Source organism: Hippoglossus hippoglossus, chromosome 9, assembly GCF_009819705.1.
Source record: "Hippoglossus hippoglossus isolate fHipHip1 chromosome 9, fHipHip1.pri, whole genome shotgun sequence".
In the NCBI taxonomy this organism is placed as follows: Eukaryota; Metazoa; Chordata; class Actinopteri; order Pleuronectiformes; family Pleuronectidae; genus Hippoglossus; species Hippoglossus hippoglossus.
The window spans coordinates 7,915,824-7,933,842 of record NC_047159.1 but is presented as its reverse complement, the minus strand read 5'-3'; the positions used below and the strand labels follow the sequence as shown (position 1 = coordinate 7,933,842).

At 41.9% G+C, this 18,019-nt stretch overlaps 1 protein-coding gene across 4 annotated transcripts in view; it reads right to left on the bottom strand.

Annotated features, from left to right (window-relative positions):
- rasgrf2b (Ras protein-specific guanine nucleotide-releasing factor 2b) overlaps positions 1-18,019 on the bottom strand; it is a 39,857-nt gene extending 21,838 nt beyond the window's left edge. For 3 of the 4 annotated variants that reach the window (XM_034596023.1, XM_034596025.1, XM_034596024.1), the window contains exons 1-3: positions 17,341-18,019; positions 3,243-3,349; positions 1,788-1,935 (exon numbers count right to left, since the gene is read on the bottom strand). In XM_034596023.1, the coding sequence (XP_034451914.1) occupies positions 1,788-1,935; positions 3,243-3,349; positions 17,341-17,616 (531 nt within the window). In that variant the 5' untranslated portion in view covers positions 17,617-18,019. The remainder of the gene's footprint in view (positions 1-1,787; positions 1,936-3,242; positions 3,350-17,340) is intronic. The other variant, XM_034596026.1, reaches the window with a different exon arrangement.

The window sequence follows — 18,019 nt, the reverse complement described above, 5'->3', positions numbered from 1 at the left end:
TTTCAACAAAATTGCACAGAGATACTAAACTAAAGTGTCGAACACGATAAAACATTTCCTCCTCCTTTCTTACAGAATCTTTCAAAGTCCTGATACTTATGATAATGTGGTGTTGGTGAGCCGAAAGATTTTGTCATTTGTGAAACCTATAATAAAGTATAACTTAACAAGATGCTCCAAATTACTCGTTTGAGTGCAGACGACAGGCTGATCTCATGATATCATTTTATTATTATAGCCTAAAATAATGACTTTTTCCTCCTGACATTACGACTTAATTCTTGAGATCTCCAATTTTTTAAGTGGCCCTAAAACTGACTTGATATTCCTTTACAGTAAAATGGTTTTGTAGTCAGTGTTTTTGTTGGGTCAGAAAAACGTGCAAAAGCTGGAAAGAGAATCGTTTTTTTTTTTATAACTGAACAATGCAGCTGTACAATTAGCACAAAACCTCTTTGTTTTCATTTCAGGAGATAATTAGATAATTATTCAGAGATCACAGAGTCAGAAAATTAAGCTTTGCCAATATTCACGTTACAACACAACAAAATCAGTGTCGTGACACAAATTAGAATCATTTTCTAGAATTGATATACTGCAGTGCATTATAAGGCAAATAAATCCAAAATTAAAATGGCTATAGATGGCTGCTTCCCACTAGTTCCCCTGATTTTATATGCTTGGAATTCAAATAATATTAATGTAAAAGCGAATCATAAAAACAGAACAAGTGAAAGACAATAAACAACGGTCGTGAATCATCACTGTAAGTTTTATTCCGCAGGTTGACAGTGACGTCAGGATCTAAAGTGATGTAAACTCACTTATTGGTAACTTCATGAAAGATTCCAGCTATTGATCTAATTAACACAAACCAATAATTACCTGCTGTCACGCAGAGAATTGTAATTACTTCGGAGAAACAGTGTTGTGGAAATCAGTTATGTTTTGTCTCTGAACGTGTATCTCTGATTAACTGCGCCCTGGCAGCAGAACAGAGGCGTGTTGCATTCTCTAATGGTTTGGCAGCCGTTTGTAAGGGAGCTGATGGTCTGTCTCTACTGAGTGGTGGGCTTCTCCTCCTACGCTCAGAGGGGACGGAAAACCATTCACACCCACTCCTCCACTGCCATAAATACAACAAGACAGCACACATACGCACACTGCACAGCCATTGGGTTATTATGGGTATATATAGGTTTATACATGTGTTTCTTCTCACTGTAGATCACTGTTCATATTATTCATAACCGGAGAGTTATCACAGAGGTGTGTGGGCCTGTGAGTGAGTGAGGGAGTAACTGACTGACCATCAGACATGAGCTGTTTTCAAACATGAACCCTAGATAATAACCGGACAACTGGTTTGAACATTATCCAGAATTTGCCTTTCACATATGAACAATGCAGCAGGAAACTGTCCAGATCAGATGCAACAACATGAAAATCTCTGGAGCCTTGAGGCGAGGGTCCAATAAATTGACTTTATCAATCCAATTAAATAAATCAATATGTATAAATATGAACACTGCTAATCATACTGTAATACATTAATTACCCCCTCTTCCTCCACCTCCTGCTGTTACAGCATGGGTGAGGGGCGGAGGTCTGTAGTCTTCTTCACATTCCTTAAAGCTGTAATCTTTAATATCTGGAAATCCTGCTTGATTTAGAAATGCCTGTGGTAACTCTGAGGAAATTAGTTTTGATAAACCTTGGTGATCATTAATGTTTGTGTGTGTGTGTTAGTGTGTGTGTTAGTGTGTGTGTTAGTGTGTGTGCTGCACCTCTGATTTGAGCCTCTCGATCTCTGTGTCCTGATCCTCCAGCTGGGTGCGCAGCTGATTGGCAGCCACCTTCTCCGTCTCCACTATCTGCACGAGGTGGATGTATTTCTGCATCAGCACCTCTCGTTCGATGATGATGTCAGAATAGCTGCAAAGGAAATTTTGCACAAATACCTCAGCATGGACGGTTTGGTAAGACACATAAAACCCACTTCTAAGTCTTAGGCTGTACAAAACATTAGTTTGTAACATCACTGTGTGCAGAAAGTCAGTAGATGCTGAATAAATCAAATATATGCTTATAATTTATGCTTATGTATTCTTATTCACCCTTTCAACATGTGTCTCCTATATATTCTTGACCATAATGAGCTCAAGTGGATTCCATCATTTTCCTTTTATGACTGCAGCTCGAGGTTGATTCAGACTTGAAACGCTTGGCTCAGCTTAATGCCACATATCACAAGTAACACAACTGTGGAGTTATTAAGCGGCTCAGAACATGAATAATTACTGAATACCTAGCATGAATCTAAGGGGAAATTAACCCGAGGTTGTAAAGCACCCACTTTGAAATATAATCAATACCCACATGTACTTTATCTGTTTCGGATATTTTAAACGCTGAGGATGATTTTCCTCCGGGTTTGATTTTTCCACAGTGAGAGTTGTTAACCAGCAAGGAACAGCTTTCAAAAGTCCAATTTGCAACTGGATTCCAGATGCATTCAGTCACAAAGACACATTTTACTTTTTATATAGTGTTATAGAGTGTTTGGATATTCTTTGGAAAACATCGAGCTTTAAAGTAAATTATAGATAAGATATATTTAATGGCCCACAACATGCAAAAACATTAATAATGCTAATGCTAATGCTAGTGTTAATATTTTGTCCATAGACTGCATATAAAGATGGACAACTTGACAGCTCCCTAAAAGTGAAGCCTAAGTGTCTCTCTCGCCCCCTGGTGGCTGGCTGCAGTATAGGTCATAAATCCTGCCTCCTCCATGTTAGTGGGGGGAAGTGGACCAAATAAAACTCAAATTACATGTCAAATAAATTCAAAGCTGGTTTCTGTCATTTTAAGCAGTTCCATCACACGGATGTTTGTGGTATCTTTGGTTTTAATGAATGAATTTGATGCAGCAAAGGGCTGTTAAACATCATGATTGACTGAGACTGACTGATTGAGCGCAGACTCTGTCTCCAAATATGCAAGATGGCAGCGTTTGTATCTGGAATATATATGCTTCATTATTTCTGGATAGCGGGAGGAAGTGGAGATGCATCGTCCAGGTTTGTATACAGTAAAACTAAGGTACGCAATATGATGCAACATTTCCTTCACAAAAAAAGGAAAAGGGAGAAATGCCACATTTTCTGACTATGTTAATAAACATTACTCTTATTAAACCCATGGGAAATACCCTTTAAATAATCCAGTGTGTGTACCTGGCCTGCTGGATGGCCTCCACCCATTCATCACACTCACACTCCTCATCTGTCCGCAGCTCCAGAGGTTTCTGTCCATCGTGGCCAAACACGATGAGGAAGTAGTGCTGAAGAGAGAGAAAAACACAAGGGGAGATAAAAAAAAAAACTGTTCATATTTGTGACCCTGGGACCGAATCGTTTTCAGTCGAGTCAGCAGTCTCGCTTGTGCAGCACGAGATGTTTTGGCTGCTCGTTTGGAGATGCTAGCCAAAGCTCATCAGGCATATGGTGCAGACATATGGAAACATTACTTTCAGGCACATCCTCTTTTTCACACTCTTTTCTTGCCCAGATTCATTCCGTATAAAATAAAAGGTCTGCAGCCCTTACATGAACCAAGCAGAGCCCGCAGACACAGAGGAGGACAAGGGAGGGAGGGGAGGTGGGCGGGTGGGTGGGCGGCTCAACACACATGACAGAGTTATTTGCTCGCAGAGATAAAACATTGCATCTCGCCCAGGCCTCCCTTCTCCACCAGCCTATTGTCATCACCATCAATTAGCCGGCTCGCTCTGTCTCCCTCTCGTTTCCCGTCTGTCTCTCTTATTATTCTGATGAGTTTCCCCAAGTATCTGCCTTTTAAAATACTTCCCCCGTCTCACACACAGACATGCACAACAAACGCAAGCACACACACACAAGGACACACACACCAGACATTATATCAAGCGATAGAGGCTTTTATTCAGATGGTCATGTCCTGGGGCACTGGGTTACCAGAAGAGCTGCTATTCTTAGTCGGGGAAAACCGAGAAGACTGAGCTCTGCGTGGCCTTTCCCTCTCCTCCTCTCTTCTTTTCTCTTCATCCAACCACCTCTTTCCTCCTCCCTCTCTCTTTGCACTTCACCTATCATCCCACTCCGCCTCCTCTGCCCATGCAGCTCCACCAGCATCCTCACTTCTCTTGTTGTTGGAAGCCACTCCACCTCCTCCTCCTCCTCCTCCTCCTCCTCCACCATCTCCACATCCCTTCATCCCTTTGTGTCTCTCTCAGTAAGGATTCAGTGAACCAAACCGAGTCCCGATGAGGGACGATTACCCTGCAGGAGGATGGACGGGCTTCGTCCCCGGTGCACAGGGGATGGGTTGGAGATAGAGTCACCAAGGTTACTGGAACAAACACACACAGTATTTGCACAGCGATCCTTGGTAGGACACTGACTTATATCGAACAGCCAAACCCAAACTTCAACCTAACCTATATTCACAACCTTCACCAGGACCTCCGAATTGTTGTCCTCGTTGGTCCCCATGACGACTATGGGTTGTGAAAAGATGCGCACATACACATACATACACATGCACACACACACTGCTTTGTATGTATCTTTCGTTTCGATTCACTGGCTGGCTGGATTTTACAACAATAATCTGTGCTCTAACAGTGTTTGACAGGGAGGAAGAGAGAAGGGTAGAAAGAGAAGACAGAGAGAAAGAGAAAAGACTTGTTACATAATATTTCTTAACCGAGTACATTTATAAATTGTGTCACTAACTAACAAGAAATCATTTCCATGGCAACCCAATATCTGACGCTTCTGCTGCACTTCCATTTTCTGCTTTTCAGTGCTGCCTCTATTCATTTAATGCTTTTATTGATCCATCCTTTTGCCACTTTAGACACGAGGAGGAGGAACCCTTCAGTGGGAAACAAAACAATTTTGCAAATGCAGATTTTAGAGCTGTAAATGGATAATCTGAGCCTAAAGTATCTGAACTAAGACAGAGTGGTGACGTTTATAGATTTTTACCATTCACATTACGTGTAAGAATTAAGTTATCTGCCTTCTACAGCTTTTAAATTAAATTAAATACATGAGTGGTGTTATCAGATCTTTTAATCTATAAGTAAAGGTTTACCACAATGTTTAAAAAAGCATTGTTACAAACAATTGTGTTGAATTTACAATGCAAAGTAGCTGTTGAATATGTGCAAGATTGTAAATATTAATACTGCAGCCAAAAACTATTTTGTAGGTGAAGATATAGTGGAGCTGTGGTTTCTAAGCAGAGAATGAAGTCACACTCCCTCTGTGTGTGTTTTCGCTGCTTTGTTTTGGTAACCAGTCCAGGCACGTGTCCCTCCCTGTGAAACTCTCGGCCCTCCCAACGTAATAAAGCGAGGAGGCACCGGCTAAAAGCTCCAGTCTAAAAACACCTGTCACTGGCACACCATGGTGCTGTTGGGGAAAATAGCACTGCAGCTACACCCACTGTATACGGACCACACACAACAACAACACAGCAATGCCAATGATGCTAGCCATGCTAACTAGCTGCTTGACATCATGCATTGTGCTCTGGAAACATAATAGTTCGCAGACTCTCAGCAAAGAATAACAATTTGAGCCTTTTAATGGGAAAAAAAACCACTTTCAGAGGAAATTCCGTGGACTGTCGCAGTTGCCCCATAAGATTGCATTGTAGCCACTGCTGCCATTTCCTGGGTGTCAGCGATCTACTGGACCGATTTCTAAAGTTTTAATAAGTACCATTCATTTACACACAGAACTATAAATCATGAAACAGAAATAGTCAACTAGATTACTTCAACTTCAAGTACCTATAAATTGTACTGACAGGTACCCTGTGGAGTCTCTGTTCATATCGTACCTGCACATGAGAATGTAAGTGCATGCAAGCCACAGACAGCTGGTGGAGGCAGAGTGGTTTTGCAGTGTCCTTGCATCATCTAGCAAACATGGGTATAAAAATGCAGATTATGTTCTTAGGTCTCTACTTTACAAATGTATTTAAGGGAATGAAATGCATTCACCACTGCTGTTAGACCACAAGGATACATAGAATATGAAAACTGCATATTGACATAAATGGTGATTGGAACATGAATCCACCAGTTAATACTAAACAGCATCACCAGTCTGTATTATTTCTGTTGATTTCAATTCCTGTTCCCAAGATACTTTACATAATGTGGGTGTTCTTCATTCTTCTTGAGTCTCCCCTGTTCTACTCTCTGCTTGACATTTGTTAAAGTTGCCAGTTTGTATGTTTAAATATATTTAAATACTTATTTTTTTCATAATCCAATATTCTCTTTTTTTTCTACCCCTACTGTATATTATAACTATCTGCTGCAGCTGTGACCCATATACCCTCCGGCAGTCATTAAAGTTTAATGGTATATCATCCTATACAAGAGAAGTTGCATTATGCTGGACCTCGTGGCATTAATACACTGCACCGAGTTACACTGTGTCCTCATTAGTCGCAGCAAGAGTCCTAACTCCCTCTGAGCTGTAAACACACAGTTCCCTAACTCCCCAGTACCATTCAGGACAACCAGCTCGCTCTCCCTTCAAATCGGCTCAAACCTACCCTCCACGCCTCGGGGCCTTCACTGTACTGTAAGAAATTTCATTTAGACAAATAAAGACAGAGAGGAGAAGTAGAAGAGACAAAGAGACAGACTCTTTCCTACTCTTTCACTCTTAATGTCACTAACGACCGATTTACCACCTGAAACCTTCTTCTTTTTTTTTCTTTCTGAGAAACAGCCATTATAGAAAATGAGACTGTGCGACTGTCAGCGTGACACAAAGTGCGTTTTAACACCGCAGAGCAAGACACAGACACAATGAAGGGCAGCAAATGTTATTATCCAGACGCAATTTCGGGTCACTCATTCAAAACCGCCTGCCGCGAGAACAGATGTGTCAAGTGAGAAGTTTTGGCGACTTTATATTGTCCAACAGGGACTGAACATTAGGAAATTAATACCTTTTACAAACACACACACAAACACACTCAGGTTCACTGTATCCCTGTGTTGAATATTCCTTTATCCCCTATTATGGATTAAAGAGTCCGACATGAAACTGGACTTGTTGGTAATAGATTCATTTGGCAAACGATTGCTGAAGAATCAAAAAACATCTGTAAATGTTTAAAAAGCGGAGAGGGTATAATCACCGTTGGGATTCACTGATGATTAGAAACTGGAATTGCCACTAATGATTCAGCACTGCTGTCTGCTTTGGTGTCTGCACTGATGAGAGGCCAAATTAGGTTGTACAATATCTAGTCTAGGACCTTTTTTAAAATCTTTTCTTGACTCTGGCTTTGAAAGCAGCATTTAACAGCTTTGATCTTGTGCACTTTAGTGGGTAGAAAGAGGCATGTGCGCTGAACGTGTTAAAGGTTTGATCCCCATTGGGGCTGTGTATACACTTACTGTACGTTACTCAAAGGCTGGTTGAATGATAATAAAAAAACAGCCTATTCACATAGAGCGCTCTCTGTATACTCTATATAGGTTAAGTACTGTATACTCCATTATACAGCAGCATCCAAGAAGTACTGCATTTCTGCCTTGAAGGATCCAATGCAACATTTACACGAGTTTCTAAAAGACTTTACCAGTATGTTTTTGCAGTGGTGGATCTAGGATTTTTCTAAATCAGGGGCTATAAAGTGGATTTACACAGAGGGGCGAATTATATGACCAACAACTTTCAGTAAAGTGCCCATTTGAGTCATTACTTGTTTACTGTTATCTCTACAGTTCTTCGCAAAGCCACGCATCACTGAAATGTGTTCCTTGTTCAGGCACAATGCTAACGTAAGTTTAAGATTTAAAAAAGCGTATTGTATTCATAGTAAGTGACTAGTTTATTCAAAATAAGACTACTTTAGGGGCCAATCAGATTTAAGCTGGGGTCAGTGCCCCCCTGGCCCCGCCCCTGGATCTGCCCCTGTGTTTTTGCCTACTAAACTAAAAGTCATGTGTACTTTAAAAATGTTTAATTTACCTCATGAGGAAGTACAGTTTATGTGGTCACACAACCCGGAAAAGGAGGTTTTAACGCAACATGAGCAAGAACACCTGTGTGTGTGTGTGTGTGTGTGTGTGTGTGTGTGTGTGTGTGTGTGTGTGTGTGTGTGTGTGTGCTTATACCTCTGTGAGGACCACTTTAAGCAAAGACCCAACTGAGGACATTTTGACTGGTCCTCATTTCTTCAATCGACTGTTTGAGGGTTAAGAATTGGTTTTAGGGTTAGAATTAGGTTTAGGTTAGGGTTAGGGTTAGGCATTTAGTTGATGGTTAAGGTTACGGTAAGGGGCTAGGGAATGTATCATGTCAATGAGTGTCCTCACAACTATAGAAAGACGTGCCGGTGTGTGTCTGTGTGTGCTATAGGATTCAAACTGACGTGACCTTTTTTATCCATCATCCATCGTTCAAAGTTTACAGTCATGTTTGTGTCAGTGTACATTTAACTAAATTCAATTAATTTAAAAAGTAACTTCTCCTAAATGATAACTGACTAAAACAAAAATACTGTTAATTTGATGTTCAGTGTAATGGATCGTACAACTTTAGTTTCAAATGTCCGCAATTTTCATTATACACTAAATAAGTAGAAACCAGCAGCTGAATAGAACAATAGAAAACATTTTGTACAGTATATGGGCTCATACACACATACCCACAGGGAAGGTGAATAAAATAAAAGTAGGATAATAACGTTTGCGATTCTGTGACACAGCACAAATGACACCTATTAAATAAATGTCAGCATTGACTTCTAAAGCTGCACTGTGTTTTCTCCTTTTATCATCAACGCCGGTATCTATAATTACTTTTAAAACACAAACCCAATGCAAAAGTTCCTGGAGCTGCAGCAGCAGGTAGCTCACGAAGATACATGAGCGTGCCACTGCCTTGTTTCATCTGATGAACTGTGTTTGTACCAGACACTGTACTTTAATATCAGTTTCAAACCTCAAAGGTTGGCCTTATTTTGTGAAACCACACGTTTCCTTGGTAAAAACATAATTCTGAGCTGTGGAGGAAAGCAATCACAGGTTGGCTTTGTCGTGTGTGTTTGAAGTTAATCTCTGACCACGTTCGGAGCAACAGCAGGTTTTTGTCCCATCTTTTTCCTGAGATCCATACGTGCTGATTACAAGAAGGAAGTGGAAGAAAATCATTAAGAAGCCGTTTTGAACCTCGCCTTCACTGGGAGCCGCTGTGTCTCCACCTTTGCGCTGCTGCCGCGGATCGGGCTCCGCACAGTGATCCCACAAGTCCCACAGGGTGATAATTACCATTACAGAGAAATACAACAGAGAGTCGACCAGATTCATGTGTATGTTAGAGGAACTGATACAATCCATAAACTGGATTCCCTCCATGTGTGTGTGGGTGTATGTGGGAGTATATGCACCACGTGTGTCTTCTTGAAAAAAACGGGACAAAACACAGAGTGAGATACCATTAAAAAAAAAACACATGCAATGGTAGTGAGTGATTAACACAACAGAGATAATAAAACCTCCTGTTGTCAGTACGGATCACAAGGGGGAACACGGCGTCTCAGACACATCAACAAACAGAGTCACAACAAATTTCAATTATTTCATTTGAGTATGAAAACATTCTACAGAAAAAAGCCACACAATTTGGTGTTAAAGAAAATATAAATACGACTAATTAAAGCTACATTTTTCCAAATAGCTTACGGAGCCATTTATATTTTTGCAACAGATTTTAATCGACAACGTGCACGGCTTATTTATAATTTCCATATAAAGCCACAATACATTATTACCCATTACGAGAGTTAATTCCGATATTGACAAAATAAAAGTCATTGTTGAGAGGAAGCTTTAGGAAGATGAATAGGAGGAAACAGGGGTGTGGGGTTACTTTTCACACCCACCAGTTTCCTGGATCAGACTCCCGATCTCCTCTTTCTATTCCTCTCATTTCTCAACTCCTGTTGTTCTCCCACAGGGGCAATAATGTCTCTTTGTACAGAGCGCGGCTTCATGAAATGCTCCGAGGACAAGAACAAAGAAACAAACTGCGACTGTTGTGTAAACCCTGTGCGTTCACCGATATAAATCTTACTTATCGTACCATAGGCTGCACACCCATTCATCTTCGGCAACGCCATAAATTATGAATTAACTTGTAATAGGTGGCCAGATGTCTTCCATAATATTCGCTATAATAGATAAAGTACTGCAAAGAATAAAACCATCTTCTTTCTTGAGAAAATACTTACTCACGCTCTTGCAAGACTTAGAGGAGATTTATATGCATATGGGTCTAATGATTATAAGGCTATAGACACCAGCCTGTTAGCGTAGCATAGCATAAAGACTGGATGTACAAGGTTTTTTTTTTAAAAACTACCAGCCCCTACACAGCTTCCTGAAGATGTAGTGTAACCACCCATGGTGACGTCACCCATTGGTTTGTGAACGGCCGCTTTAGCATTTTGGCCAGCGCCATCTTGGTTTTTTGAAACCAGAAGTAACCATATTTGGAGGAGCGGGGGAAGACCCTGACTCAAGGACACTGCACACCCACCCACACCTGCAACCTGTGCCACTGGACAGTAGCTGTCAATCACAGGGTATCTATACCATGCTTTAATCTCTACTTTACTCTAAATGGGACCATAATTTATGACATGAGCGTCAATCTGTATTAAAGAAGACTAAGAACTAAGTCTAGCGATTGATTGATTGCCCTCTGCTGGTCATTTGAGAGGATACAGGTTTCAGGCACTTCTGCGTTGGCCTCACTTTACAGACCCAGAGTCATACAGTCAATCAGTGTAACACATTATATCTCTGTATATTTCAGACAAAAGTTACACAAGTTGTATAAAATGATGCAAAAGATTCATGAGGCCTACACGTGGAGTTTCTGGTTGCAAGTGATGACAAGACTTGAAGAAGTAGGCTAACTCCTGTAAAACTGCTTATTGTCATTTTTTTGTTATTGAAAGAGGAAATTCATGACATTTCGGTCAGCCTTCTGTAAAAGTCTGTTCAAAGACTAAATATACTTTGGGAAACACAATTATTCGCTTTCTTGCAGAGTCATTTGTCACAACTGATGTCTGAACAGTAAATGTGAAGCTTTAGCAGCTGAAAAGTTTAACAACCTCACAACAGGTAACAAGAAGCAGGTCACCGCAACCAGCCAGGAAATAGTCTGGCACACAACTGCTGTAAAACCACTAAACCTGGGTCTTTACACGTCTGCTTGACAGGGTTATTTACTAATTACTGTTAATAAGTGAGCTTTAGAGGGGCAGGTTGGTGGATTTTAGTATTTCTTTAAAATACCTCACTTTCTTTTTGTTGGTTTTAGGAAAGCCGTCATTAATATACAGTGTAACACCCAACACGATCAAAAAGAACACATGAAATAAAAAGGTAAATGTGGCAGATTTCATTGTTCATCATCTCTCTACAGTTTAAATGGCCCTTTTTCACTCCCTAAAAGATTTATTTTCTAACTTCAGACAACCAAAAGCAACTTTTTCTGGTTTCCTGGAGCGATACAAAACATTAATTTGACAGTAGCAGCAACAGCAGCAGCAGCTTTACTTTATGTAACCACTCAATTCAACTAATGATGTGGCAGCTAATGTGACAATCACTGGATCAGCTTCCCACATCCTGCTGTTTTCTCATTGCCCTGCATGCTGTTCACTTCCTCCAGAGAAGTTCCTCTCCCACACAGACACACACACAGACACGCACACAAAGCTATCACGCATACACACACTGTATACAACTTGCTGTGCCTGCCTCAGAATACTGTGATCGGGGATTACCTGTCTGTTTATCTGGAGATTAAACAGATCGCTCCCCTCCTCCATGGTCTACTTTCGCCGCTGTCCTCCTTCCTCTACATATAGGTCAAAAACACACGCACATATAATAAGGCGACATACATTTTTTGTCTGTCATCGTACACACGTGTTGTGTCGGGAGGTTTCCTCTGCTCAAATCAACCTGAGGCAGTGTGGGGACTGACACGAACACGGCTCTCCTGACAGGCTGATGGACATGCTGCAACATTTTCATATCGTGTTGCTATTTTGCAGAGGAAGAATCAGCAGATTTGCAGCAGTAAATATTTGAATTATTTGTCAGGTCCACAACTTTCCACTGTTGGTACGTCGTTTACCAACTTTATAGGTCAGTAAAAAATTATTGGGGCAAATTGATGGCAAGTTTATTTGTAAAGCTTTTTTTTTTTTTAACAACAACGCTATGATTAAATACTAATGGTTTGAAAAAAGAGCATAATTTGAAGGGTAATAATCAAGACTGCCTTTTTATAATTAATATTACTAACACACTGTTATGTCACTCAAACCTGCATTAATTGTTTCCCTGCGAAAATAACCAGTTGTCAAAACAATGCCGACACATCACCATACACACCTGAGGAGGTTGATATAGAAAACCGGTTATTGAAGCAGTTTATTTACACATCAAGCAGATGTATAAATATTAGCATTCACTCGGAGTCCGTGACAAACTTAAGTCCGACATTCAGTTTCGCTGTTAAATGTTTCGCTATGTTCACCCATGACCGTGGGCCCTGAACACAAACTCGCCACAGACCCCCTACACACAAACAGTACATGTGCACTGCCTGTGCCTGAGGGCAACCTACAGCCACACAGCAGTCAAACACAGTTCAACGTAATGTGGAATTCATGACATAATATGATTTGCTAATTTACAAATCATTTAAACTCCAGGCATCAAGCAATGTTTTCTAAATCTCACTTACTCCAATGTATCAAAAACAACAAATGCTCAACACATTGAAAAAAAAAGATGGCCTAATGATAAATCGTGAGACCAACAGCCCCCTGTGGCTCCGGGGCCCTGGGATATGCCTACTTTGCCCAGTATGTGGTAATCCATCATTGTTTTCACCAGATTTTGAACTTTGGACAGAGCTTTTCCACTTGTTGTATCTGGAGTATTTTCTTAATAATCCTCATTGACCACACTTTGATCAGTGCAGAATGTAAAATAAAAGAGACAGATGCCAGCTTTAAATTCTCATCCAACACTATGAGGTCCATACCCCAACACTTGGGAGAAAACTTGAGAGGAAAATCAAAAGCAGGCTGCAGAGGGAGAGCAGATCAGACTCATGGAGGACAATGGGAAGAGCTGGTTTCTGAATGCAGACGATCAGCGTGAGCAGCAGCAAAAAATGTGATGAGAGGAGCATTTAGAGCGAGAGGAGTTTTCTAATGAGGACTAATTACACACACACACACACACACACACACACACACACACACACACACACGCACAACACACACCAGGACGTCAGCAGCGGCACTTCAACTCCAAAGTGTCACCCCACATTTTCTCACATCAACTCTAATGAGGAGGGAGGCTGTTGAAAAGAACCCTGTGCGGCTGCGGCTCAACAAAAACACACTTTATTAAAGCCGGTGCAGCCACAGCAGACGACACTGAACCAACCTGCTCCAAGGTTCTAATGAAACTTCCTCTTTCACTGCACCACAGCCGTGTGCATCACGCGCGGCTGAAGACGAGGTCACACATTCGATCCCCTTTACAGCCAATTTGTCCCGTCCCTTTTAAAGCATCCTTGGTGACCGTGCTGAGCCATTAGTTCTGGAATCATGAACATATTGTATGGTTCCTCTTCAATAGATAAGAAAGGCTGGTTTTAAAATGTTTACACATGGACTGCCTCCCTGATTAAACCCGAAGATTGAATCAAAGGTTTCGCTGCAGTGATCTGGATGCACTTTGTTTTGGACAGTAAAATAGAAGCTATTTAAATGCAGATAGGAAAGAAAGTAGATATAAGCAGTTTATTTGATGCAGAATGAACACATATATACAACATGAACACAAAGCATTAACCTTCACAATTTGTCCAAAAAATGAGGAAATCAGCAGGTAGTGACTCGTATGGGTGCCTCTGCCAAGAAGGATATTTTTTCCCCCGTTTGATTGTCTGTCAGCAAGATAACGCAAAACCCACAGGACAGATTAGCACGACATTTAGTGGAAGGATGTGGTTTTGGTCGGGGAAGAACCCACTGAGTTTTGGGTCTAATCCAAGTTGCCAGTCCGAGCAGAAAACCACACCAGAAGAACATGCAAACTCTAAACTGGGAACCTTGTATACCACAGTGCTAAAACCATGGGAATTTTTATACTTTCTTTAACATTGCGTCTTGATGGAAAAATCTGGCATATTTAGGGGATTGAAATCCATGAATGTATTTGGTGCAGTTTGACTGAATTTAATGTTGTGTGGATGGATTTGCTGTCCTGAGTGCCGTTCTAGTATTAAACATTGTTTTCACAAATACATTGTTGTCTAGTTGCGCTTTCCTCATTTACCTTTAGAAAAATTGTGCTTTGCACCTCAGAGCCAAACCTGTTCCTCAGACTGAACATTAGTTTCATCACCAGTTCATGATGTAATTAATGTCTATTTACATTGTCGTCAGCTTTTTGGGTTAAATACTCAGTCTAGGGAAATCAGGGGAAAACAAATGTGTGACGCTTGCCTTCACCAGAGGGACCAACTGAACTGAACTGACCAAATGCTGACAAAAAAACGTTTTATTCTAAACGTGTGGGGAGCCTGAGCAGAAAGAAAAATGAAACCTTTGAGATATTGATTTGCTTCTTTTTTTTACAACATGACAAACAGCCTTTCAAGAAAGGAACACCTGGCCTTTGAATCTTGACATTAGAGTGGCATTCTGGAAACAGACAGTTTGTAGCGTCTCCACTGGTTCATGGCCTCGGATGAACTCTCCCTGGGATCAATAACGACCTGACACCTGACGACGGGCGGAGGGATAATTTGACAATTATTATTGCCTTTTACACACACACACGTGTTCACTTAGTAGTGCACGTCCACAGTCGCTGTGGAAACCATTCAGGCCTGTGTGAACACTCTCCAAAATGATTTAAAGGGCTTGTGTCTCTCTGAGAGTGAGACAGAGGGAGTGAGCGGTGGCTGTGTGTTATTTGTGTGGTCGCATTGTGGTTCACTGTGGGGGTGTGATACTGCGGGTTGCTGGCAGACTCACTTGACTGTGCAGAGAAACAGTGAAGAGGAAGAGCGACTGATGGAGAGATGGAAGGCCTTTATCCGGAAAACGCCTGGATCAGGACTGAAATCCTTTGTTACTGACATTTGATCATTGAACACACACACACACACACACACACCTCATAAGCCCAACAAAATGCCACCGTTATTTGGTTTGCTCCCCCTGTTTGCATGGCTGTGTAGTAATATAGCTTCAGCCGTGGGCAGATTGGAAATAACCCTAATTAAACGTCACAGCTGTAGAGTGAGAGTGAGACAGATGGGCACAGAGAGTGAGACAGATGGGCACAGAGAGTGAGACAGCGTAGAAAGAGGATAAAATGAGATCATGACGGCCGAGCTGGGTAACATCAGGAGAGGCGGGTTTTTACGTTCACATCAACGTCAGCGGTCGGAGCCACTTGTAGCTTTTCTCCCTCCAAACAAGTTTTTTATCCTTTCATGATCATTCATAACAAACCCATGGGAGAAATAAAGACCAACTCTTCATGTGTTGCTTGATTGAAACCACACTCTACCATCTAGTGGCTCCTCCATTTGCATACATCTGGAATGAGTTGTCTTTACTACACATTTAAAGAGACAGAGGTCCAACTGTGCAGGAACATCTTTTGGAGATTAATTTTGTTTCCGTGTGATGGTGATTGGCGGCCATTTTTAACCACTCTTCAAACTTCCTTGTGATTGCGTCCACTCACTGTCTCCTCAATGCTTCCTTAAACTGTGACAAGTCAATTCTCTCCAGAACATTCCTCCCAGTACATTTCAATGGGCACGGTGCCTTTGCTCACACATGCTCACGGTTCCCAAGGCCAACTGAGCAGGAATCAGTCGGTTTTCTCTGTTACGTTAGAATACAATTCATAAATATATTGACAAACACTGATTCTGTGAGTGATGAAACCTCATGGATGTGATTTCTGACCAATAAATGTGCATTTTGTGTTGTTGTTTTTTTATGAAATGCACAATTACTGGTGCAAACGGTAAATCAAATGTTTCCTAGCAACAAGCTCTTCCCTAACTGTCGGAGCAACAACACAGAGGCAACTTCCAGGAGCACAGCCACTGACACATCCACCCAAAAAATATTTTACAGCACGCTTCACAGCTGTACTGGTATGAAACCTTTTTACAGACCAGCAGGATTCAGGAGAGGGTCAAATATTACACATTTATTTTGTATAATAGTTCAGACGACAGGTTTCTGAAGACACTAAACGTGCCACACTGCAGTAAATGAAGCACAGGACATGCAGAATATTTCTAGGTGATGTCATGTTACAGAATATAAAACATGGCATCCCGGGGATTAATATTTCATTGGAAAAATCAAGAAAATATCAAATGTATCCAGAAGGAAAAGTGCTTTCTTACTTTGTAGCATTCATAGGGTTAAATACAGAAAACCTGTTGCTGCATTGAGCCTCCCACCGTCTGACTTGTTATACATTTGACTTAAGAAATTGCTGCTTGCTGACAGAATAACTGCATTTGCATCATGATAATGCAAGTTCACACTCTGCAGATCACAAATGAGGAACATTCTGTAGTAACCAGCCAGCAACATAATATCAAAGAGAGAAAAATGTCAAAAGTAAATATATTTTTACAGTTTGCTCAAAAGGTAAGGAGCTTAATTGTGGATCAGAAAAGGATTGAATGCAGGAGCTGTTGTGCTGTAGCTGCTCCTGCATGTTCTCTGCTACCAGCCTGCACCCATTTGCATCTGAATCCTTGGAGGATGGTCACCTGCTCAGGGAGGATGCTCTGGAGCTCTTAATGCTGCAGGGCTTTCTGCAGAGAGCTGAGAGGCTGCGTGAACTGCTGCAGCCACTTCGAGCCGCATTGTAACCTGCGATGGAGTCGAGTTTAAATTTTGAGGAAACTTTTTGATCATGTAGATTCTTGTTATTTTTAAAGTACAGAATTAGTGAATAGGGTTTATGTGAAAACCACAGCAGGTTCCCTCTGAGATATTGTGTTGTCTGTTGCCAAGCACCAGTTTGTTCCTCACACTCATGTCATGGACTAGAAGTGAAGTTGTAGAGACAGATGTGATGTGATGAGGTAACCTGTTCACTGACAGCAGGGGTTTAGCGCACTGACGCCCCCCTGCCCCCCCCCTCTCTCGGCCTCTCACCTGTTTCTCCAGCGCTTCTCTCCCCGTGGTGGACATCTTGGGCGCCGGCGCGCGCTCGCAGGTGCATCCTTCCAACAGGTAAATCCCCGCAGGTCGCGCGCTCTGCTCGTTCTCGAAGTAGAACAGTATATTCTGGTACAGGGCGAAGAACTTCTCGTGCCAGCGGCTGTTCTCGGCCGTCTTCTTGCTCAGGAACCCGCGCTTGGTTCCCTCTTTACGCGCGACCACCGACAGAAACAGCGCGTGTCCCTCGTTGTAGCGCACGCTCTTCTGCATCGCGACGACCGGTTTCGGGGGCAGAGAGGAAAGTGGGACCAGTCCGGAGTTTTCACCCCGAGTCCATGTCCGTGGCGGTGTTGCGTGTTAACTTTCCCACCGAGGGACGCGCGGCTCAGCGGCGCCGGTGCGCACGGAAAAGTTGCCCCGCCGACGGAAGCGTCTCCGCAGAGGAACTCATAGCAGGGTGAACATGTCCGAGTCCCACGAGCGTCAGAATAAATCCATTGTGATGGTCGAACACATGAAGGAGCGAGGAGCGGAGAGGTGGTTCATAGAGGGACGAACCCTCAAGTGGACAAACACTGACAGGAGCGCAGACCCTTTAAAGCTATGTGTCAGTGGTTAGATCTCTCTCTCTCTCTCTCTCTCTCTCACACACACACACACACACTCCCACAAT